Source organism: Dermacentor albipictus, chromosome 9 (assembly GCF_038994185.2).
Source record: "Dermacentor albipictus isolate Rhodes 1998 colony chromosome 9, USDA_Dalb.pri_finalv2, whole genome shotgun sequence".
NCBI lineage: Eukaryota > Metazoa > Arthropoda > Arachnida > Ixodida > Ixodidae > Dermacentor > Dermacentor albipictus.
The window spans coordinates 109478429-109504254 of NC_091829.1; the positions used below are offsets into that span (position 1 = coordinate 109478429).

At 51.3% G+C, this 25826-nt stretch overlaps 1 protein-coding gene across 1 annotated transcript in view; it reads right to left on the reverse strand.

Moving 5' to 3' along the window:
* The window catches only part of LOC135897487 (FGGY carbohydrate kinase domain-containing protein-like), a 69021-nt gene extending 43492 nt beyond the window's left edge, over positions 1-25529 (reverse strand). Inside the window, exons 1-4 of the mRNA XM_065426110.1 lie at positions 24876-25529; positions 21285-21390; positions 6850-7001; positions 2443-2668 (exon numbers count right to left, since the gene is read on the reverse strand). Of these exons, the coding sequence (XP_065282182.1) occupies positions 2443-2668; positions 6850-7001; positions 21285-21390; positions 24876-25049 (658 nt within the window). The 5' untranslated portion in view covers positions 25050-25529. The remainder of the gene's footprint in view (positions 1-2442; positions 2669-6849; positions 7002-21284; positions 21391-24875) is intronic.
* Between the last annotated feature and the right edge of the window lie 297 nt (positions 25530-25826).

The window sequence follows — 25826 nt, forward strand, 5'->3', positions numbered from 1 at the left end:
GAGCGCTGTGTTCTCGCCGCTCAGTTTGCGTTGAAGCGAGAGGCAGCACGAAGGTGATTTCGCTCGTTGGTGCGCGCCCTATCTCGAAAGCGAACGAAAGCGAAACGGACGGGTTTTCTCTTTGGGTAGGCATAGAAATGCTTACGCATTTAAAGGCATATAAACATGCCGCATCGATTGATGCCCCTGTCACACGGGACTTTTCTCTATCGTGACCTTGTTCGGTCTGGATCCATTCAATCGTGGCCGAGCTTCTTGATCGTGTCCGAAGATGTCAATCGACTGCACCCTCAATGCTCAGTCACTCGGTGAGCTCGACCAAATGTCCGCACGTGTCCCTCCATGGCGAAGCCGCATGCCGTGAGCGAGCGGTGCGATTTCATTGCTCTCGTAGTGTACGACCCAGGCGTTGAAACTTGAAGGTTTCACATGCCAGAACAACGATCTGATTGCGAGGCACGCGGTGGTGGGGGAATCCACGTTATTTTTGACCACACAGTGTTCGCTAGCATGCCCACACTGCACGGTACACGGGCGTTTTTGCATTTTGCCGGCCACCGCTGCCGACATCGTGATCAGCAGCGCAAAGCCATGGCCACTGAGCCACCACTCCCGGGTAGGTCCAGACGGGCTCGCGAATTAAACATATATCTCGCCGAAAAGCCCGTTCAGCCAACACTTCGGATAGCTTTTCTGGCGTCTGTGAGGAAAGTATCAGGGTACGGCTCGCCGCAGTCAGTCGAAGAGCAGCTCGACATACCACAGACGCGCAGCTTGTGGCAGCGCACTTACATAGTCGGACGAATAACTCGCAGAAGGTCGCCATGACGCCATGACGACCATGGCGCGAGGAAAAACGTTTTGCCCACCAGATCTTGGCACACGTCTCGCCCCTCGCTTTGCGCACAGCCTGTGGCGTCACGTTGTTTACGAGAGGTTGAGGTTCATTGCGCCCGCAATTACTCCAATCGCACGATAAGAACCAGCCGCAGACCGCCAAGACAAACACGCAAAAACAAAACAATTCACAGCATCCAAGACATGTTTCCAGCTCCTGCCAATCACTTTCGATGTTTGCAGGTAAACAAAACCGTGGCCTTCGAGATCGGCTTCAGTAATCCCGTGGGAGTCGTTTCCGAGGGTGCGATTCATTACGTCGTCACTTAGTGTTCCCATACTGCTGTGCGGTTCAAGTGCGATATAAAAGTATTCAGTGGCGATTTAGTGGTAAATGGGGGAGAAAGGCATTACCACATTCAAACCACATACCGCACCACATTCACAACATTGCAAAGTGTTGTTGAGTGGTGGCGCTGGCTAACACTCCCAGGGTTAGTTCTAGTAAAACCCAGGAAGTGGATGGGAAAATGGCGTCACGGTAGCTGAATTGGTAAGAGCATCGCATGGGTAATGCGAAGACGGGAGTTCGTGTACCACCTGCAGCCAGTTGTTTTTTCACCCACTTAAGTTTTCATTTATTCATTTCTTTGCTTCAATTAAGAACCAGTCGATTTCCCCTATGTCGTCCTTTGTGTCATTGTTGCTTGGCTTCTTATGAGTTTAATCATAAAAATCGACCCCCTCGACTTTTGCTTTCTTCTCGTTCATGTATATTTACACTTCTTTATTCACTTTGACACACCTGATGCTAACAAACCAACAGTTCGAAAACATATTTTCTACCACACTCCATTTTTACCAGCTTTCTCTGGGATGCGTAGAGCCTAACATACAATGCAAACATGCAATGCAAATTGCAAGACAAATGAAATAACATTGAAATAATAACAATGAAAAGCAATTAACATTTGCGCTGCATCAATGCCCGAAAACACGCCCAGAAAACTTTCGACTAGTAGGATAGTTAGAGAGTGTGTTCAGGACGATGGGTCACTGGCACACGCTTACTGTAAAATAAAATAAACAGTTCAAACGATTAGAGATCTAGGCAAACCGCCAGTGGAAGAGGCCCTCGTAACGAGACAGAAAAGTAACCGGCTTTCTGATTGATTGATTGATTGATTGATTGATTGATTGGTTGATTGATTGATTGATTGATTGATTGATTGATTGATTGATTGATTGATTGATTGATTGATTGGTTGATTGATTGATTGATTGATTGATTGATTGATTGATTGATTGATTGATTGATTGATTGATTGATTGATTGATTGATTGATTGATTGATTGATTGATTGATTGATTTTATTGCACAAAATCGGCACAGAAGTTATAATAAAACCCGCTGGAGAATTCCGGCTTAACTGTGGCCAACTGGGATTCTTTAAGGTAGTTGCACAGAACAGCATAGGAGGTTGTTCCTTTCGGCCACCAAAGAAACGAGATTGTCGCTTTTATCAACCGAACCCTCGACATCGTAATCGGCTGCCCAACACCACAGCCATTGACCGTCATAGAGGTGACCGTCTGGTTGCTCACCTATGATCCTGTAGTTGTCGCGCGTGAGGTCATCGAGGCCGATGCGAGTCCACAGGGAGTCCTGCCAGCCAGACTTCATGTCAGAACCGGGCACCGTACCCGCCTGGTACGTCCACTTGCACACAGCCGTGCACAGGGACCGTGACGCGTCGCCAGTGGCTCGCCACGTGAGGAAATCGGACAGGTCAAGGGCCAAACCAATGCGCTTCCAGGTCGATGGAATGTTCTGCGCCGTACATGTTTTCCTTGTTGCTAAACAAAATCCGATACTTCCCGACGAAAACTGGCGGTCTCTTTCAAGAACTTTGTTGCGAAACACTTCCAAACGTGTCAGAACAGGTACGTAATGCTTGGTGACACTGCCTTTTCTGATTTCAACAAGAGCTCCTTCTATATGCTGCAGGCAATTTCAAGTGGCTTACTGATGCGACGTGGAGTAAATTTATGTCCTCCCGCCTGCCGCACAATTCATTCGTCCCGATCGCCGAAGAGCAAGAAAAGCACGGGAAGAAGCACGAAATTCTGGCAGATCGTAATGCATGGCGAGTTTGTGCGTTTCGTTTCGTTTCGTTTGCGACGTTTCGTTTGTAGCTCGTAACGCAGTCTGCACGAACTTCTGAGTGAAATTAGGAACTTAAGCTCGTTGATTTGTCAAGACAACAAGACAAAAATGGCTGTGGCTTAGCTAAGGTTAAGCCCAGGATGCGAAGCATACTAGCCTTTATTTTAGTTGTTGAACCACTGTTTAGCCTGGTGAACTGCTGTTGCTTGGCTATATTTGGTTCGGCTAGACGAAGAAACAACTCATGCGTTACTCTGCTTCGCCTTCAAGAGCGGAACACGACAGCGTTCCCGTCGACCCGCCAAGGGGTGTAAGAAAATGGGCTACGGCGCAGCGACTGCGCGCCCCGCATTGGACGCGGTGAGCGTCGAGCAACGCAGCGTTCGGCGCGGCAACGAAATGTGCGCCTGAGCAAGCGACGCACACCTGAGCCTTAGAAACAGCTCGTTTCTAAGGCAACACCGCATTCACTAGAGGCGCTTTTGTACCGCTTTGAAGCATCGTACTCGTGGCTCAGTGGTAGCGTCTCCGTCTCACACTCCGGAGACCCTGGTTCGATTCCCACCCAGCTCATCTTGCAAGAGTTGAGCCAAAGCCACCTAGAAAATCAGTCTCTGTAGCACGCCGCAACCTTCGCTTCTCATTCCAACGAGCAGCTCTGTCTCCAGGAGGCATCTCACCTCGTGAGTGTCTAGCAGAGGCAAGCGCAGCTGCTTATATTGGCGGCGAGGAGTTACGGAGTCGCCATCTATCGGAAGCGCCTCGCTGGCGTAGTATGAGGGATCACGTGGCGCGCTCCTCATAGGTTTTGCTGTCAGCGCTCACTGAAAACACCACGCGCGAGCTCTCCCGGACATTTCTGTAAGTACTTTCTAAACGAGAGAAGTTTCTTACTGTCTAAATAATAATCTTGGGCAAACTGAAAGCACACAATCGTTTACAGACGCTATCTCTTTACCGAATACGTACAGTGAACGCCACTGCGCGCGGTCGCCGCGATGGAGTTTCCTGAACCGGCTTCCTGCGTGAAAGGTAGGTAAACGCTGAGATGAAACTATGTGAAATATGTTCTTATAGAGTTTGTATACTAAATGGAGTGTAATAGAACGAAGCCTCAATGCAGCGATCGCGCAAATTCGCAGCCACTGACTGCGCGTCTGCATGCTTGTCCGCGCACTGTGTCGCTTTCTCTGCGCGCGCGTTTTCGCACCGTGCCATGAGCTTCAGGCCGCAGCATATGAGCATTTGACAGTATACAAGCAACCATTGTTGCGTGGGCGCTATCAGAGCTGTTCAAAAATAATTTCATTGTAGAGACTTCGATGCCTACGGGGACTGTGATGTGCTGTCGCGACGATTCAATCTTTTTTTCTTCTAAATTCTTTGACCTTTCAATATTATTTCTCGAGTTGCGTCGCATTGTATGTTTATCGGTGTTCTCAGCGTGCAATTTTCCGCTGCTCCTTTTTTGTAATCCAGTGCATTAATTCATTACAAACATGATCATATGCCATGCTTTTTTTAAAATGTGCTTCTTACCGCTGCCTTTCCACTCCACTGAACTTGCCAGTATCTATAGCATCGACAAGTTCATAGACCAAACCGTCATGACATTAGTCGGGCAGCGGACTCGGGCGAGCGTCTCAGTGCGCGTTTTCAGAACATCGCAGACCGGGCGCCGTAGCAGAAATCTTCCTCGCGTCTGTGCTTGCTGCATACCCGAGTTGTAGCCGATGACTGTTTGCTGGTTTTATGTTTCGCAAGCCAAGCTTCACGCAGCTTCTTGTCCTGCGGCTACGTGTGAATAAGGCTGACACCGGCCTCCGTTACGTGCGTCCGGCCCTGCGGCACCGAGCAGTAGCCTACCATGTTGCGCGCCTTCAAGGGCAGCCACTACCTATTGTAGTGCTTTCAAGCGTTGTAAAGGAGACACTCGAAGCGGGTAAATTTCGCCACTAAATGAGGACCGCAGCGTACGAGGGAATTGAAACTCGTTTTCAGCCCGCTTCGGCACGCCCGAAGCAGCCGACGCGGCCGCTATGTCCACGTGATCCCTCCTAGCACGTCACGCCGACGGTGGCGCCAGCATTTCCAGTGGTGGAGCTCGAGGCCAATACCGCCGCGACGGCGCGAGTTGGCGCCCCGTTTCTCCTCTGTCGTGACGTCACGGTGTCACGTGGTATTGAAGGCGACACCGCCGCGCCTGAGGAGCTGGGTTGAGCTGTCGTAATATGCTTCGCATAAAAAAAAACATAAACGTTTTGCAGAAACCATCGACGATGATTCCCAATGCGACAGCCAAACGCTTAAAGGAATGTGCGCTTTAAGGCCCATATTTGTTGCATTGGAAATATTCAGGTAGGGTTTCTGCTTTCACTGCGTAATTCCATAGAGAACAGAGGCGTTCATCAGCGCGTCTCTATCGGTAGTATAGGTAGACAACACGTGCGTCTCCGAGAGTTGTAATAGTTAGCGTTCGACGACGAGCGGGTTTCGCAACCTGGTCGCGCGAGAGCACGTGATCTTTGCACCTGGTGCCTTCATGTTGCGGGTGGAAGTCCAACGACCACCAGCCACCGACCACAAGAACGGGCGAGAGAGCCAAGGAAAGCCAGTAGCTTTAAGTAAAGGCGAAGTACATGCGCCGTGTGGAGGCACCTTCCTTTCTGTCCTGCCGGAGGTTTTCCGCTTAATGGAAAACGACTAAGATTCGGCTTCGTGATTCGGCTTCGGCTGAGCTGTTGTACACTTGCAACCACGGCGGTGTAAGTAAAATTCACCTATTGTTGTTTTCCTCTTTTAGTATTGTATGTCACATTGTAAGTACATTGCTGTTTAACCAAATTATAAAATTTAAATGCCGAAAAGAATCTCAGATCTGGGACATTCTCTTTATTTCAATTCTTTTATTTACCATGATCAACCTTGTTAAGTTGTTTTTTTTATTTGTTCTTGTTTGTAGGAGACTGACAATACAGATTATTCAACTTATGGTCTCGTTTTCTTTTTCTCTTTTCTTTTATATCTTTATTACAGTACCAATACCATTCGTGAATGAATCACCTAAAGTTAATTTGTTCTACTTTTGAAGAAATAGCCATCATCATCATCCTCTTCACCTCCTTCACCTTCAGTAACAACAGATTAGCAATAACAGTACAGGCAAAACATGGGGACAGAGAAAGCGACAGGACGAGCGCTGCATTCCAAATTCTTTGTTTTGCTCACAGTGCCGGTATTTATACACTCATGCCTTAATGCAAAACCACATGTAATAAAACAAACAGATCCCATAAACAAGCAGGCAAAGAAAATGAAGTCTAATGGCCTCTCTTGTGTAGCTTGTACATGTGGCATTCAAATATTGTGAATATTTTCTTGCTAACAAAATTGAGGAAAGGTTTCTTCAATATTCCTTGTCCTATTGTTTGTGCCACCGGCCATGCCAAATACTGGTGAGTGCAAGAATGGCGGCGTATCAAAAAAGAGCAAACAAAACACTTGTACCTCACTCTGCCAAACAGTAGTCATATGACACTTAATTGGTATGTAAATTGGGTTATTTCTACCACCTACTTATTTCCTTTAGCGCTTGTCATTATTACTGACCAAAAAAAACCACTTCCTCTAGCAGTACGCGAGGTATTGTAGATAATACAGGACAGATCTTATAACTACTGTTTAATAGTATTATTTCAGTAGCCACGGGTAGAGAGATTAAGCTTGGTTTTCCATCTGCCAGCTTCATGATAGTGACATCAATTCTTTAGGCATGTCACTGAAGCTTTCACCCGAAGGTTGCTCAGGATTTCGTCGGTGCTGCAATTCTGCTGGCGCCCACTCACCTGCTTAAGCCAGAGGAGCTTCGGTGGCTGCATCTCGGGCGACATGGTTCCGCCCAAAAAACGCAGCACAGGATGCCCAGTCGCATTTATGGCCTCAACCTGCGACACGGCGCGGTGGTCCATCCACAGCACCACGTTCTGCTCCGGCTCACCTACGCAGACAAACTCAATATTCTATACGGACTGGTTGCCACGGCCAAAAAATATCAGCAGTAGTCACCAGCGACTACCCCTTTTTTGTGCGCACTAAGCGCGATGGAATAACCAGCAGGGAAGCCCACAGGTTCTTTTGCAGCTCTTCTTATGGAGGTGCGATGACGTTAGTCGTAGCAGACAAGTTTTTGCTGCGACTTCGGTTCGTTTCCGTTTCGCAGCTAATTCAGTGCTCTCTCTTCCTTTTGTAGTCGATTGTTACGACGTCCCTGACGTCACGGCTGTGTACGTAGCCGGGCGCAAACTTTCAAGGAAGTTTTTTTTTTTTTTTCATCCATCCATCTCTTCCTTTACATGCCGCTCGAGGCCCTCCGGCTTCTGTCGTCACCTTTTGTTCAAAGTCCTCTTCTGGCAGATGATTGCCAATACTACAGACGCGAGGTTCTCTGCTTTAGCGCAGGTCAGTCAGGAGCCACCAAAGCACGCATGCGCACAATTCCTTGCACGAAAAGTCACGTATCGCTGAACAAGGAAAAAGCACGCAACCTGCCCTCAGCGCATGCTTGTGATGCGCTATTCGTGAAATGTATCGGGCAGTGCCGTCTGAGCGTGCTCCTGGTAGCCCACATAAAGGTATCACGTGTATGTTGCGGCAGCCTTATGTGCGTGCAGTCCATCATGTACGCGAGTGGGAAAAATAATTGTGCGCCCCGCGCCCGGCAGACGTCGCCTAAGAAACCTTCATACAGTGTGAACTCCCATGTGTATTATACGACGATCCTCCATGCTCATATTCGCTCAATCACGAATAGGCTTAGCGCAACTTTACTAGTGCTGAGTATTTTTAGCGCCTCCTTTCGCCAATAGGAATTTGAATGAGTAAAAAAATTGCTGGCTATCCCGTAATCGAGGGTAGATGTAAGCATGAAATGGCAACCGGTAAAGCAGATTGGATGGACATGATACCAGCCATAATCTTAGAATGGTTGTAGTGCATGTTCGGAACCGCACACCACACCGCAACATACTGTGCATTAGTACATATGGAAGCTGTCCAGCTAGAACAAGAAAACCGGCTGAAGGCCGCACGACAGGCAGCGAAAGACGCCAGGGAGACAGAGTGCACTGCCTAGCTAGAAGAAGAAGGAATTGAATTCTGGGGTTTTACGTGCCAAAAGCACGATTTGATTATGAGGCATGACGTAGTGGGCGACTCCGGATTAATGTTGACCACCAGGGAATCTTTATTGTGCCCGCAATGCACGGGACACGGGCGTTTTTGCATTTCGACTTCATTGAAATGGGGCCGCCGCGACCGGAATTCGATCCCGCCACTTCATGCACGATAACCGCTAAGCCACCGCGGCGGGTAGAAGTGTCTGAAGGAGGCACCACGCAGCTTGGCGCCATCTTTCGGGGTGACTCAAAACCCGCGCCGCGCAATTCCCGGACCGGTGGCGTTCAGCGCCTATAGCGCCAAAAGATGGCAAGGAAGTTAGTCTGTATCCGCCTTTTGAACCTGGCTATTGGAAATGACAAATGAAAATTCAGCGTACTAGAAGTTACAGCTTGAGCGATATCGTGAACAAACATTAGGAAGGACTCAGAAGCGATATTTTTTGTAGCTTCTTTGGACAGTAACTAGCGTATGTAATGAGGGCTTTTGCAAAGGGTTGGGGGCCGGAGACCGCATTTCTTAAAAGTTTGGACTGGTTGGCCGGATGAGCTCGTTTAGTTCTCGCTGCTTGCCCAGATGCTCTCGTTTGAGTGCCCGGATGATGACTCTGGCTTCTAGCTCAAGGTCACTTGCAGGTCGCAGACAACGGGAGCTGAAAACATTTCATGCTTAAAAACACGTTTGAATTTTGCTCTTATGCACGCAAAGTGAGAGCGCTGATGAGCCCAGGCGAAGAGCACCTGCGTCCAGTCCGGCTAGTCAAAAAGAGAACGGTTTGTCCTTCGCCACTACTAGCTCTTGTGGCATCCTTCTCATTCTGAGTTGAGGTGGCGCCTACTAGCTCTTGTGGCATCCTTCTCACTCTGAGTTAAAGGTGGCACCGCTGCAAAACAGTAAAAACGAAGGACTGACGAAACGAGTGACCTCAGCCGGTATCCGACTTGGTGTCTTCAAAGTGGTGACGTGGAGCTCCCTAAAAAATGTGCTTCAAGGACATCAGCGGTCGCATGTCGCTAGCAGCCTAATGGTTATCGCATGTACTGCACGAGACTGACGTGAACACTTCAGCCAAGCAGGCGGAAGAAGTGAACGTTAGCATAACCAAGCGGAGCAAGCAAGGGCGACGTGACGTTGACCAGCTCCCGCTGTAGTGTCTCTATTTTCACCGTCATCGATCCGGCATGTCCTCTTCCATTATATGCTTCTTTCGTAACGAAGAGCAAGCTATCGGCCATTCCTTCTTTCTTTTTGCAGTTTGTATTCCTGTGTCAAAGCGCACATTTTTCTCTCGATCACTCTCTCCGACATATTTCTTTTTCGATGTCTGTTCCGAATTTGTCACAGTTTGCAGCCATATAGTTTCACCGCACTCACAGGACAAGTCGCATTGAATTCCGGGGATTCACGTCACAAACCCACAATTTTATTATCAGGCACGCCGCAGTAAGGAACTCCGGATTCATTTTGACCACCAGGTCATCTTTAACGTGCTCCCATTGCATGGGACACGGGCGTTTCTTGCATTTCGCCCCGATCGAAATGCGGCCGCCACGACCGGGATTTGATTCCGCGACCTCGTGCTAAGCAGCGCAACACCATATCGACTACGCTATGGTGTTGTGACTTATTTTTGCAATATTTTCTCTTAATCTCTTTTATACTTTCCTGGAATTTCACATCACCTATTTTCTCTTTGAGTTTTTCTTCAAAATACTGATATTTGTTCACGGTAGTTTAATTTCTAGGATGTTATCCATGCTATGTAAGGTATGTACCATATTTGAAAGAATCTACATGATCAGCAAAGTCACTGTTTCCTGCAATAGATTATGCGCATGACTGCGGATGCAGTAAGGTGGAGAGCTGAACGAGTTGGAATCGCACTTTAAAGAGATCTTTCAACAAATTGTAACGCACGTGGCCCTAAGCCTTTCTTTGATCGAACCAAGATCATCGTCAAAGGTACAAAAACTTTTTAAAAAGTTGGTGAACTTGCAAAAGCGTTTCACAAACAAAACATGCATGATGGTTGCGCGTTAGAACCATCTCTCTGTTATACTGTGAGACGCAACTGCTCAGTGATCTATTTCATGTGACCTAAATGGCATGCGGACGCAGGTAGTGTCTTCATATTTTTGTGTCGATTCTTACTAAACTTTAGTTGTTAGGCAGCGCTTGTCCTGTGTCCTTCTTTTTCTTTGTGATTCCGTCACTTTCCGCGCCGATTTAAAGGCTGCGGATTTTTTGTGCAACAGGTACTGCACAAAAATGGGGGCGTGTAAGCACGCGGAATAGATTAATGCACTATCGCCGTCACTACCTAAAGCTTAAACGCAACTGTATTTTTTGAAACATCATTACTCAAGGTTTCTGAGCAGGAGGAACAGAACGGAAGAATGAGGGGAAATGTATGGATGTTGGCCAGACAAACACAGCGAAACTTGTCCTTAAAAACAGTTATTTTTATTTTTATTGTTTTATTCGATAATCATTGCGTCTAATTTTTATCTCTTTCTCTGTGGGAAATCCTCCTCGTCGGCATGAACCATGGTTTGAAACAAGCACTACTACCACTACTACTACCGCTATTACTACTACTACTACTACTACTACTACTACTACTACTACTACTACTTCTACTACTACTACTACTACTACTACTACTACTACTACTACTACTACTACTACTACTACTACGAAGTCACTCAGTGCTAGAACGCATCTGTCTCAGGTAGCCAGTTTTCGTCAAATTTTCATGAGTCTCTGGGGCGCTTACCGCGTCTTGGCTTGAGTTGATGGACGCGGAACGTTCCGCAGGCTCGTGCGGCCAGAAGTCTGCAACCGCAAGCTCTTCTATGACTCAAAGCACCTGGTCAACCACCAGCGAAGGGTCAAGGGAGGCTCCTACTATCGTAGCCATGAACGCAGAGCCTATTGCCGGCCCGTCTGGCCAGAGCTCTACATGGACAAGCTCCTCAAGGAAACGAGGCACCTGGCCCAGCACCACTGAAGACACAGAGGTCTACTCAGTCACAGGCAACGACTCATCGGATGACAGCTTCGTGTCGGTGAGGAGCCGAAGGGGTAAAAGGAGGCTCATCAAAGCGTCCTCACCAGGGAGTACGTCAGACACTACAGGCAATACAGCCAAGAAGTGAACTCTGGCCGCACACCATCCTCTTCATGCCAGTGGATTCTTCCGTCATCCTTCGAGTATTGAACAGGCAGGCTCTCTCTGTTTTAGAGCGCAGCTCTTTGGCGTCCGTTCCTGGGTTTCGCGTCGTCGTCGGCGTTGTCGTCAACCTCGTAACCAGCTCCGCCCCCCTTTCATCCCCCCCAGCGCTAGCAGCGACCGACTGATACCGCTGGATGCCGCTGACGCCGCTAGAGAGTCAAGATAACGTGACTGCATAGAACACCGTCGCCGCCATGCAGAAAGAGGAGGAAAGGGTCCCCCCCCCCCCTGTTCTTGTGTGGCGGATAGGGTGCTTTTCAGTTGCCGACGCGCCGGTTATTTCACGTAGGCCCCGGCACGTCGACGAATACGTGACCACCTTCCCACGGCTAGACCTGGTTCTTAGCGCTGCGGAAGCGAGGGTATCATATTGTTTGTGTCGGCATCGGCGGCGTTGTCCCTGAAACCAACTCCGCAGCTGGGGTTGACTAACTATCGGCGTCAGCTACATCAGTCAGTCGCTGCTATCTCTTCCCTCCTCCCTTTATCGTGTTGTCCGCTTGCTGCGCGCGCTTCTGCCCCCATCGTTTGCAGCTGGGTGTACACGCCACCCCCCTCCCCTCTCTTCCTGCGAGTCTCCGGTTGTCAAAGCGCCGGCTCGAACTTAATTCCTTTCTTCGCTCCTCCTCCAATGCAACCCCTGTGCGGTGGCAATCAGAGAGCCAGATCGGTGGCGGCGGATCTGTATATGTGCACCGCCCGAGCCGAAATTGCCGCTGCCGTTCGCCACTGCGAAATTATCTGCCAGTTCTTTTTGAGCCATGAGCGAGACGACCGATGGAAGTCCTCCGTCTGCTGCTGCTGCTGCTGCTAAACGAGCTGCCAGAGCAGAGGCCCAGCGCCGTCGCCGTCAGAATCCAGAGGTGCGTGCCGCCGAAGCAGAAGCTTACCGTCGCCGCCGTCGAGATGATCCAGGAGTACGCGTCGCCGAAGCAGAGGCTAAGCGCCGCCGCCGAGAAGACCCTGCCGTTCGCGCCGCCGAAGCGGAGGCTCATCGCCGCCGTCGAGAGCAACCAGCAGTAAGCGAGGCTGAAGCAGAAGCTCATCGCCGCCGCCGAGAAGACCCTGCCGTTCGCGCCGCCGAAGCGGAGGCTCATCGCCGCCGCCGAGAAGACCCTGCCGTTCGCGCCGCCGAAGCGGAGGCTCATCGCCGCCGCCGAGAAGACCCTGCCGTTCGCGCCGCCGAAGCGGAGGCTCATCGCCGCCGTCGAGAGCAACCAGCAGTAAGCGAGGCTGAAGCAGAAGCTCATCGCCGCCGCCGAGAAGACCCTGCCGTTCGCGCCGCCGAAGCGGAGGCTCATCGCCGCCGTCGTGAGCAACCAGCAGTAAGCGAGGCTGAAGCAGAAGCTCATCGCCGCCGCCGAGAAGACCCTGCCGTTCGCGCCGCCGAAGCGGAGGCTCATCGCCGCCGCCGAGAAGACCCTGCCGTTCGCGCCGCCGAAGCGGAGGCTCATCGCCGCCGTCGAGAGCAACCAGCAGTAAGCGAGGCTGAAGCAGAAGCTCATCGCCGCCGCCGAGAAGACCCTGCCGTTCGCGCCGCCGAAGCGGAGGCTCATCGCCGCCGTCGAGAGCAACCAGCAGTAAGCGAGGCTGAAGCAGAAGCTCATCGCCGCCGCCGAGAAGACCCTGCCGTTCGCGCCGCCGAAGCGGAGGCTCATCGCCGCCGCCGAGAAGACCCTGCCGTTCGCGCCGCCGAAGCGGAGGCTCATCGCCGCCGTCGAGAGCAACCAGCAGTAAGCGAGGCTGAAGCAGAAGCTCATCGCCGCCGCCGAGAAGACCCTGCCGTTCGCGCCGCCGAAGCGGAGGCTCATCGCCGCCGTCGAGAGCAACCAGCAGTAAGCGAGGCTGAAGCAGAAGCTCATCGCCGCCGCCGAGAAGACCCTGCCGTTCGCGCCGCCGAAGCGGAGGCTCATCGCCGCCGTCGAGAGCAACCAGCAGTAAGCGAGGCTGAAGCAGAAGCTCATCGCCGCCGCCGAGAAGACCCTGCAGTTCGCGCCGCCGAAGCGGAGGCTCATCGCCGCCGTCGAGAGCAACCAGCAGTAAGCGAGGCTGAAGCAGAAGCTCATCGCCGCCGCCGAGAAGACCCTGCCGTTCGCGCCGCCGAAGCGGAGGCTCATCGCCGCCGTCGAGAGCAACCAGCAGTAAGCGAGGCTGAAGCAGAAGCTCATCGCCGCCGCCGAGAAGACCCTGCAGTTCGCGCCGCCGAAGCGGAGGCTCATCGCCGCCGTCGAGAGCAACCAGCAGTAAGCGAGGCTGAAGCAGAAGCTCATCGCCGCCGCCGAGAAGACCCTGCCGTTCGCGCCGCCGAAGCGGAGGCTCATCGCCGCCGTCGAGAGCAACCAGCAGTAAGCGAGGCTGAAGCAGAAGATCATCGCCGCCGCCGAGAAGAACCTGCCGTTCGCGCCGCCGAAGCGGAGGCTCATCGCCGCCGTCGAGAGCAACCAGCAGTAAGCGAGGCTGAAGCAGAAGCTCATCGCCGCCGCCGAGAAGACGCTGCCGTTCGCGCCGCCGAAGCGGAGGCTCATCGCCGCCGTCGAGAGCAACCAGCAGTAAGCGAGGCTGAAGCAGAAGCTCATCGCCGCCGCCGAGAAGACCCTGCAGTTCGCGCCGCCGAAGCGGAGGCTCATCGCCGCCGTCGAGAGCAACCAGCAGTAAGCGAGGCTGAAGCAGAAGCTCATCGCCGCCGCCGAGAAGACCCTGCCGTTCGCGCCGCCGAAGCGGAGGCTCATCGCCGCCGTCGAGAGCAACCAGCAGTAAGCGAGGCTGAAGCAGAAGCTCATCGCCGCCGCCGAGAAGACCCTGCAGTTCGCGCCGCCGAAGCGGAGGCTCATCGCCGCCGTCGAGAGCAACCAGCAGTAAGCGAGGCTGAAGCAGAAGCTCATCGCCGCCGCCGAGAAGACCCTGCCGCTCGCGCCGCCGAAGCGGAGGCTCATCGCCGCCGTCGAGAGCAACCAGCAGTAAGCGAGGCTGAAGCAGAAGCTCATCGCCGCCGCCGAGAAGAACCTGCCGTTCGCGCCGCCGAAGCGGAGGCTCATCGCCGCCGTCGAGAGCAACCAGCAGTAAGCGAGGCTGAAGCAGAAGCTCATCGCCGCCGCCGAGAAGACGCTGCCGTTCGCGCCGCCGAAGCGGAGGCTCATTGCCGCCGTCGAGAGCAACCAGCAGTAAGCGAGGCTGAAGCAGAAGCTCATCGCCGCCGCCGAGAAGAACCTGCCGTTCGCGCCGCCGAAGCGGAGGCTCATCGCCGCCGTCGAGAGCAACCAGCAGTAAGCGAGGCTGAAGCAGAAGCTCATCGCCGCCGCCGAGAAGACCCTGCCGTTCGCGCCGCCGAAGCGGAGGCTCATCGCCGCCGTCGAGAGCAACCAGCAGTAAGCGAGGCTGAAGCAGAAGCTCATCGCCGCCGCCGAGAAGACCCTGCAGTTCGCGCCGCCGAAGCGGAGGCTCATCGCCGCCGTCGAGAGCAACCAGCAGTAAGCGAGGCTGAAGCAGAAGCTCATCGCCGCCGCCGAGAAGACCCTGCAGTTCGCGCCGCCGAAGCGGAGGCTCATCGCCGCCGTCGAGAGCAACCAGCAGCAAGCGAGGCTGAAGCAGAAGCTCATCGCCGCCGCCGAGAAGACCCTGCCGTTCGCGCCGCCGAAGCGGAGGCTCATCGCCGCCGTCGAGAGCAACCAGCAGTAAGCGAGGCTGAAGCAGAAGCTCATCGCCGCCGCCGAGAAGACGCTGCCGTTCGCGCCGCCGAAGCGGAGGCTCATCGCCGCCGTCGAGAGCAACCAGCAGTAAGCGAGGCTGAAGCAGAAGCTCATCGCCGCCGCCGAGAAGACCCTGCAGTTCGCGCCGCCGAAGCGGAGGCTCATCGCCGCCGTCGAGAGCAACCAGCAGTAAGCGAGGCTGAAGCAGAAGCTCATCGCCGCCGCCGAGAAGACCCTGCCGTTCGCACCGCCGAAGCGGAGGCTCAGCGCCGCCGTCGAGAGCAACCAGCAGTAAGCGAGGCTGAAGCAGAAGCTCATCGCCGTCGCAGAGAAGACTCTACCGTTCGCGCGGCCGAGGCCGAGGCCAAACGCAAACAAAGGCTCGCAAACAGTCAGGGTGCAACAAATGCTTTCCGGCGACAGTTTACAGACAATCCGTTTGGAAGTTTGTGTATGTTGACATAAAGACAAACAGCAATTTCCTAACACTTATGCGGGAGAACATCCCGCTCCTCTCGCTCGTAACGCGTCCCACGGCTGTGACAACCTCGCGAGGCACTTGTATAGATCTCGTCTTTGAGAATCAAGCATTGGTGTACCAAGTCGAACATATATCAGTCTATTTCTCCGACCACAAAGCTTCCTTCATGGCTGTCAAGAACTGTTAGTGGAGTCTTTGTTAAAGGAATACGTGTGAAAAATAAAAAAAAATTCTGTGATAGCGCATACATGTGTTGCTCGATTTCTTTGCCTCAATCTATCGAAAAGGTGAAACAGCTTATTTGCTGCGCTCAAATTTCGCATTAGGAAGTAACGTAATCGTCGGTAATTTTTTCTTAAGGGAAAGGCGTCAAATGAAGTCAAGAAGGTCAGGCTGAACGCACGAAATAATATTTTAGGTGTCGACACAACCCGTGGAACCATGCTCGAGAAGCCACGACAGATAACAAATTTGTCAACATAAAAATACGATTGGTCATACCCATGGATGGGGCCTGCACTGCAGGTGTAATTTACGATATTGACTTGGAAATTTCAAACACGGACCTGCCAATTCTGATAAAACCGGCATACGAAGGAGTGGTCGTCACGCACGTATGCCGCCTCGGAAACAGCCGTTGCGTGAAGGTAGTGTTCAAGGGTGATTCCATCCCTCCGCACGTAAAGGTCGGTCATTTCCGACATGTCGTACGGCAGTTTGTCCCAAAGTCGCTTCAATGCCATAAGTACTTCAGGATCGGGCATGTTAAGGGCGTGTGCGCGAACAACACAATGTGCCCCCGGTGCGCGGAGTCGCACACGGTAAACGCCAGCCGTGGAACAAACATTAGGTGTGGCAACTGTGAAGGCACCCATGTAGCGACATCTAAAGAATGCCCAAGAACCAAAAAAGAGTTCGAAGTTCTGAAACAAATGGTCAGGGATAACTCAACCGATAGAGGAGCCTCAGAAAGGACCGGCGTCGACGCCGTCATCAACGGAAACGCTGAAGACTGGGTGGAGTTCGTGCACGCGCTTGCGCTAACGACACCATCTTCAAATTGAACGCCCGAGAGCACAACGAGGCCTCAAACTGAAAAGGCTCCCCCGTGGAAGAGTGGCCGGCACTCTTAAGCTTTCAGTCCACTAAAGAGCCTCCATGATTGATGCTCCCATCGAAGCCCGCTTCTGTTGGTGAGGCTTCCAACAGTGGACTGCCAAATGATACCGGTGATGCAATCCATTGTGAATGTCAACAGGGCTATGCTGACAAGCACTGACACCCAACTACTCGAAGTGGGTTACAAGTACTGGAGTCACTGAGCCCCGTTCTAGCAAGCCTTGAGTGAAGTCATGGCTGAAAATCACCAGTCATTTCGTAAGGAATTCAGAGAAGCGTCGATCCTTCCATAGAACGCGAGAGGTCTAACACGTTGCATCGCCGATTTTCATCAGTTTGTTCTCGCTAAGCGATTTCCAATCATTGTCATATATGAACCAAGATTATCACATCCAATAAGGCTACCCGGTTACGAGACAATATTCTCATCAAGCGACATCAAAAGTAGCAAGGTCATCGTGTTTATTCGTCGTGAGCTCACGGCGATGCAACCTGTGCAACCTCATTACGACAATCAATATGTGTGCATGGCTGCCAAAAATAGAAAAGTCACTTTTGTACTCTTATGGGTGTATCTGTCCCCATCAAGTTGGTTTGACACCGAAAGACTAGAATACACCTTAAAAGCACAACCTGGTCCGTGGATTATCACCGGGGTCTTCAACGCACACCATACCATTTAGGGAAGCTCAAAGGTTAACGCAATTGGACGACGACTAGCTTCATTAGTTTCCACTTGTCTCTACCTGCTGAATGACGCGAGTCCAACGTTCCTGCGGGGAATAACGTACTGAAGCTGCCTTATCTTGACTTTTGTCTCCCGCCGCTTCGCCACACATGTTAAGTGGTTTTTGAACATTGAAACGCATAGAAGCCACCACATCCCACTTACCTCAAGGTCAAGAGTATGTGTACCACGTATCCGTCCACCACGATACGAAGTATAGATCGGACTATTTTTAAATTTCAGATTGAGGACGTTTGTCACAAATCCCTCTCTTGTGGGCTGCAACAACCTATCAAGAAAATGGCACAAATGGCCACGCGAACACTAAAGTGTTCTCCAAGGTACCTTGAATTCGTCCTGCAATCAGAGTGGCTTCGTTTCGATTCGCTGTCGTGCTGAAAGAAGATACCGACGCACTAAGTCAATTCACGATCTAAATACAGCCCGGTGAATGCAAAAGAACATACAACGCCGCATTGATAAACTAGAGGCGCAGTGGTGGTCGTAATATGGTGCGTCGCTGGATCCCCGCAAACCGCTATCTCAAATATGCTGAGCAGTGCCAGGTCTACATCCTCTTAAACGGAGCAGCGCTTTCCGTTTAAGGCCCTAGCAATATGTTCCGGCGCCAACAAGATATTTATGTAGCGGAAGACTTCTGTGCTATGATTGCAGGCCAGCCAACTTACACAGGTTCGCTTACATTGAACCGTATTCCAGACTCTCGAGATTCATGCATGGATCTGCCTTTCACAAGGCAAGAGCTCGACGCGGCGCTCGCCCTATGTAATCGGTCGTCGTTGCCTGGTCTGTCACCATGTCACCTTGGTGAACGGGCACGAAGTGTGCTCCTTAATATATATAACGAGTCCTGGCAGGACGGCAAGGTTCCTCAAGATTGGAAGATCAGCCACCTGATGCCCCTTCTTAAGCCTGGCAGTTCTCCCTTAGAGATTACTTCATGCCGACCAATTGCGCTCGCAAGTTGCGTTGGGAAGGTACCGGAGCGAATGATCCTCGCCAAACTTGAGTGGTACCTCGAACACTACGAAATCTATCCAGATGCCATTGCTGGCTTTCGACGGCACCGATGTTCTATCGACAACGTTATCGATCTGATAACCTATGTTCAACATCAAAGGACGTGTAAGAGATTATCTGTCGCAATGTCCTTAGATATAAGGGAGCCTGCGACAACGTTCTTCATGACGCCATACTTGAATTTGAAACGGTAGGCCTGGGCAGTCAATTATATCATTGGACACGTAGATATTTACATAGGCGGACTCTATTTGATAAGACTGAATGAAGCTGGCCCAACCTCGCAATATTACACGCACCATGGAGTTTCTCAAGGCGGTGTCTTGAGTTCCACGCTCTTCAGCGTTGTACTCATTGGTCTCGTGGAACGACTGCCAAACACGGTCAAGGTATCAGTGTATGCCGACGAAATCTGCGTCTGGCCATCTGGCGTGACACGGCCGCAGGTGCACGCAAGGCTTCGAAAAGCTGCGACGTGAACATCGACGTACCTAAATGAACGAGGCCTCACGATCTCGCCAGAAAAATGCGCATTGGTCGCGTTTAGCCGAAAGCCAATGAGATCATACGATGTCTATATCGACGGTCAAAGCATAGCTTATGTCAGGACGCGCTGATTCTTAGGCGTAATCATTGATCGTAACCTCTGCTGGAGTCCTCATATGGCCTACCTAACGAAGCACCTGACAGATGTTTCTAATGTGTTCAAGATTCTTGGAGGAAAAGCTTGGGGTACTTCACTACATGCAATGACGCATCTATACAGGACGCTCTTTCTCGAGTATTTGCGATACAACTTGCCTGTGCTGACCGACACCTGCAGAACTAATATCCGCACACTCGAAAGCGTCCGGGCCCAGGTACTTAGAGTGTGTCTTCTATTGCCGCGGTGCTCGTCAACAGGTGAAACAATTGCCATTGCACACGATTTCCCAGCCAAGACCCATATAATCTTGGCAGCGCTCAGAACACACGTAAGACACATTGCTCGAGCCCCTGCCCATCATCTAGCCTCACTGCCAGAGGGTCGACCACGTGCCTCCTTTTGTCAGACAATCATGTCTTATCGTGTATACTTTCCATCAAGTTACAGAGCTCCAGCGAGAGTTGCGTTTCCCCCCATGGTGCTTGCCTCAAGTAAAAGTTCGACTAATGGTACCATGAATACGAACAAAAGCACAATTCTCATCTCCATCACTTAAGCAGCTTTCATTGCTCATGCTGTACGAGGCATACAACGAGCATCCCCGTCTCTATAACGACGCATCAACCACGGTGAATGGGTCTGCAGGATCAGTGATCTTTCCTGCAAAAACCTCCACCGTAAAGATTCGACTATCTCACCAGACTACATCGACTGTCGCGGAACTCTCTGCTATCCGTTGTGCACTTCGAGTAAGTTCTGATGAAGTGCCCAAGAAATGGAGCGTGTTCAGTGATTCCAAGGCTATTCTTCATTGTTTGGTTTCTGCTTACGCCGCGGACCCCCCGAACAATTAGTTCTAGAAATCAGACTGCTGCTCCAGCACCTCGTCAAGCAAGGACACGACATCACGTTACAGTGGATTCCAAGCCCATGTGGAATAATGGGCAATGAATATGCCGACGCAGCAGCACAATCTGCACATGAGGAGTGCTTGCAAAACTTTATACCATTCTCAAGGACAGACGCAGCAATGAAAATTTGTGTGCTTGCAAATGAAGTCATAAGATCATTATGGATCACACCAAGCTTGAAGCACACACGTCTGCATCGACTGGACCCGTCCCTTCTACTTCGACCCTCGTCTGGACTCTCTCGACTCGAGACAACAGTACTTTGCCGACTGTGGCTTGGTGTCGCTTTCACAAGATCTTTTGTCTTCCGAGTCGGTATGGACGAGAGCGCGGCTTGCAGTCACTGCCGCGGCGAGGAGACTATAGAACGCGTACTTTGCCACTGTCCTCGATACATCGCGCACCGGCTGCCGCTAGCGGCCGTGTTGGCACGCCTTGACGACAGGCCACTTTTAGAACAGACAGTCTTGGAATGCCAACATGAACCGTTGTCGCACCGAAAGTCGGTCAAGGCTTTGTTGACCTTTTTACATGGCAGTGGCCTATTAGAAAGACTGTAATGATCCACCTTTTTTCCACGCCTTTCTTTTTGTTCCGCCCTTCTTTCCGTCTTTACTCTGGTTAACTTCCCTGCGCTTCTCTCAATTGCATCTCTTTCTCCTACTACTACTACTACTACTACTACTACTACTACTACTACTACTACTACTACTACTACTACTACTACTACTACTCCCACCATTACTACTGCAGCTGAGCACGAGGTCGCGGGATCGAATCCCGGCCATGGGGGCTGCACTTCGATGGGGGCGAAATGCGAAAACACCCGTGTACTTAGATTGAGGTGCACGTTAGAGAACCCCAGGTGGTCGAAATTTCCGGAGTCCTCCACTACGACGTGCCCCATAATCAGAAAATGGTTTTGGCACGTAAAACCCTATAATAACAAAAGCACTACTACTACTGCAACAACTACGTCAATAAATATCAAACAAACAAGCGGCCCGTTTGCTACCTCACGCAAAGCGAAGGGGTAAAGCGATCAAAAGAGAAAGAAAAAATAAATAGAAAGCAGGGAATCATTGGCAGCGCGAGCACGTGGAGAGGAGGAGGAGACAAAGGAGGGGCTGCCCATCAAGCCTATACGATCGGTCACGAATAACAGTCAGAAAAGGCACGTTGGTTCGTGAGCTGCGACGGATGGAGCAACAATCCAAGTTCATTTGTCTGTAAAGATGGGTCTACCTTCCAAGGCGTACCTTTGGGGCTGACGGTCAGTGGCCGACCGGAGTCGTCCAGCACCACGAGCGAGCAGGTGGCGTCGAAGCCGATGCCACTTACGTCCTTCGCTTCCCGACACACCTCCTGCGCAAGTATTCACAAGCAGAAGGGTTGGAAATTGAGCTCGTTGGCACACGTGTTGCGCGTGCGGCCATTTTTTTGTCTTTCTTTGTGCCGTCCAAACTCCAAAAGTTTCAATTCATAAGCACTTCGCGTGATTGTTATGAAATGCCACGGCAGTTTCACATACTAGGGTGCACCAAAAACACCTACACTAGACGATGACGATGCTGTCACATCCCTGAGCGTGCGTGTCCCGTGACTGCATGTCCTTTGCAGCAGTTTCAACCAATACTAGATCAAAGAAGATAGATGGCTGAAGTAATCAACAGTCGTGGGACAAGCGATGTTTCTAGACTTGACGCCCTGACGAAGACAAGCGCATTTGCAGAAATGTTTGCTCCAGCGACATAGTGTTCGACCACTCTTCATCATAGCAGCGTTGTGAAACACTGTGGAAGCTTTGGGGTGCGATCTTGTACGCGTTCCAAAATAGAACGGAGGCGGTCCGTTCCACCGAGCCGCACACGGTTGGTCAGTTTGAACGGTGAAGAACGCCATGACGTCAATAGTGAAGTGATATCTGCTGTCAATCATTCCGTGTTGTCTGCTATATATCGGACGAACGCAACGGAACGGACCGCCAATTTCGCGACGGAAAGAACGGACCGCCTCCGTTCGAGTTGGAACGCGTGCAAGATCGCACCCTTGATGACCGATAATGGTATTGTGGAAAGACACCTCTTCGATAATCACCCTCACATAAACAGAATGAAGCCAAGGAAGGCATAGGGTCACCCACGAGGGCAGCGTGTCACCCATGCGCTGCCTCTCCCGGTCTCCCGATTAGAGAGGCAGTCGCGCCACACTTCGCTCCGTTTGCCACCTGCCGCAGGAGACAGATTGTCCGCGCCAGCCAACATATCGCGAAATGCAAACACGTGTAGAGCTGCGCTCCAAGTTCGCATTAGAAAGTATCGTAATCGTCGGTGAATTTTTTCGTGCACTTTCATTTCTGTTTACATTAACATGCTTACATTCAAATTTTAAAAAGTAGCGTACCCTATGCACTGCTGTGTTTCATTGTCTCGGCTCCACAAGATTGTGGCTGTTTTCAATTCAATTCAACTTATTTACTTTAAGACAGAAACACACAAAAGCCAGTGACAAAAGCAAAATATCTGAAAATCTCCTCCAAATGGCCAGGCATTGACAGCGCTAACAAGGTTGCGCTGTGCGCTGATGCTCCTCAACGGTGTACGAACAATATGCGGGGGCGACATGTAGATACGGTGAAGAACGTGAAGCAACCGCTGCTGCGCGACAGAATCATCGCCATGGCCGCCACCGAGCGTTTCAGAACACTGGTAACAGGAGCAGCGCTACCAGTCGCGTCGCAGACGCCGCCCTTCGATGGTGCACGAGGTGCCGCACAACGGAAACCATCGGTGTTGGTAGCTTGAATTTTACTGTTCCTTCCGCACAGGCCCATACACTCCGTGCCGTGTCATACATAGCAAGCAACGCTGCGGAAGCTACGCAAATAGTGCGGCCGTGCTATAGTCTCACTCCGCGTGTTTCGCAGGGCAGTCTTTTTTTTTATCTGCAACGTTTCTTTTTTATTATAAAATAACTACTTTGCATATTACAACTGCTACTTGTAGACGCAAGTTCACATCAATTCACACATTAGTCGTGCGCACTTGTGCTTCTAGTAGTAGATGTACTATGTTTTGATCGCGGCGCAAGTGATGCGCTGTGGCTGCTGTTACTTTCTGTTACTCCATTCATCATCATCATCGTCATCGTCATTATAGTCATCATCAGCAGCAGCCTACTTTCACGTCCGCTGGCGGGACAAAGGCCTCTCTCCCAGCGATCTCCAATTACCCCCGTCTTGTGCTAGCTGATTCCAACTAGCGCCCACGCATTTCCTGATTTCAACACCTCGCCTAGTATTCTGCCGTCCTCGACTGCGCCTCCCTTCTCTTGGCACCCATTCAGTAACTCTAATGTACCACCGGTTATCTAACCTAAACACTGCATAAACTACCCAACTTCATGTTTCTCTTGTGCTGTCAACTAGAATATCGGCTGTGCCTGTTTGCTACCTCATCCACACCACTTCTTCCTGTCTTTTAACGTTACGACTAACATTTTTCCTTCTATTGCTATTTACGCGGTCCTTAACTTGTTCTCAAGCTTCTTTGTTAACCTCCAAGTTCCTGCTCCATATGTTACCACGGGTAGAATGCAATTATCTTACTTTTCTTTTCAATGACAGTGGCTTTCAACACCTGTCAGGATTTGGTAGCACTTCCCATATGCTCAAGAACCTATTTTTATTCTTCTGTAAATTTCCTTCTCATGGTGAGGAACCCATGTGAGTAAGCTGTCCTAGATACACATATTTCTGCACAGACTCTAGAGGCTGATTTGCGATCACGAATTCTTGGTCCCTTGCCAGGCTATTGAACATTACCCTTGTCTTCTGCATATTATGGCGATAGCAATTGTGTGGACACTCCAGGTGCATTTCTTCCGTCGACGTCGCTGTCGCCATGATGTTTCGTATAAAGTCCAAGACCGTCCGCTGCCGCGCGCCCTACGCTGTATGTGCGAGTGAAAGCGTGAGACCATACGCCACCTTGCCAGCAAGGCAGTGGGATTACGATAGAAGCTGTGCTCCCAACGTCGAATGCCTGAATATTTTCGCAGCGGAACGTCGTACGGCTGGGCGGAAACTATTATCGCTCCACCGCAAGCTTTCATCGTGGCGATTCCTGTGTGTCCGAAAGAACGACCAATGTATGTCGTTACAGATAATGCCCTGCTGCGTTGTCTGATTTCACAGAACACCCACCGTGGTGGTTGTTATATGGTGGTGGTGGGGCGACATTCTCCGGCCTTAAGATACTGTTGTATTTTGGCAGACTGTTCCTCGTCCTTTTCAACTGATTGCGCAGCGTATTTCGAGCACCACGGTTGCTTTCCGTGGTTCTTTTTCTTACCCTCTGTTCAGGGAAGGACGAATTTAAGACGCACTCTCCGGTCTAAAAGGTCGCAGACATTGCGGATCGTAGAGGAAACGCAACGGGAACGCAAAGGAAGCTCAGCTGGGCGCATTTCCCACGACAGCTGATAAAGAGGTCCGTTGTCGCTATAACGGCGGCCGGCAGCGGATACCTATACACGTGCCGTTGAGCGACACTTCAAGAAGGGACGGCAACGATTGCTCTCATTGAAGAGTGCTTCGCCCTTCCTCTCGTACGGGCGGAGATAAGCGGCTATAGATAGCGCGTACTCGCCGGTAACGAGACGCACATGTAAGCAAGGATCGGACAAGGAAAACAACAGAGCACCGACAACGACGTGTACGACTGCGTTGTCATCCTCGTTTGTGCTTTTGAGGGTTCGTGTTCGAAGCAGCAGGCATTCAATTCGGCTGTAGCATCGAAACTCGGCCGACGATAAGCTCCGATCGAAATGATAAGTGGCCCCTGGCGTACCTTGACGGCGTCGCAGCAGGCACTCCATATCTGGTCCGATGACTGCTGGTAGAAACCAGGCCGCGGGTTCCACAGTTCCAGCGGCCGTGACGCCGTCTTCACGAAGCGTCCCCTTTCGGTGACGAGTGCTGCGCGGACGCTCTGCGTCCCCACGTCCACGGACACGAACTGCATGGCGCCTCGCTTCCCGGAGCGCACGCGGCGGTCGAGACAGCGAGCGCGCTCCTCGTGTTGTTGCACTCGGGCTGGGAGGCGGTGCGTGTGCGAGAAGCGCGGAAAGGGCGCGCGTGTGGTGGGCGACGGCGCCTATCTTGCCGTCTCCCGTGCCGCAGTAAACAACAAGACACCGGTGAACGTCGATTGACTATGGCAACAAGCTGAAACACTACAATTTATCCGATTGAGGCGTGCTTTGCGAACATTCGTCTGCGTTTGTGAACGCCAAGTTCAAGCGCCTCCTATCTGAAGGGCGCTACGAAAAAAAGAAGCAATTTGAAAGGTGCTGGGAAACACCCTTCGGGCTGACAGAAATGTTTTTGGAAGAGCGTGCGAACGTTAACTCTGCAATGCTCTATTCGCGAGCAGCATAATGTATACACAGAGTGACTGTAACAGCAGGAGGAGCTATTTTCTGCAGTCCTCAAACGGCTCAACTCTTCGTGTGGAGCGGAAGGCAGGCGACTGCTGACACAAGGGAGGGCGAGCTGTCGCGGCACAGCGCCAGTGCGCGTGCCGCAGCGGTATTTCTTCTTTCTCTTCTTTCTTTCTTTATTATTATCATCATAGGCGTTATAGCGCGTACGCAAAAGACTGTTGGGCCCAATAGCCGCAGGCTAGTGGATGGGTCCGGATGCGAAATATAATAGATATTCGGTACAAACATAGGAGGATAAAAACGGAGGATGAATACAACAAATTAGCACATCTTTTTGTCTTTTTTTCATTACAGCA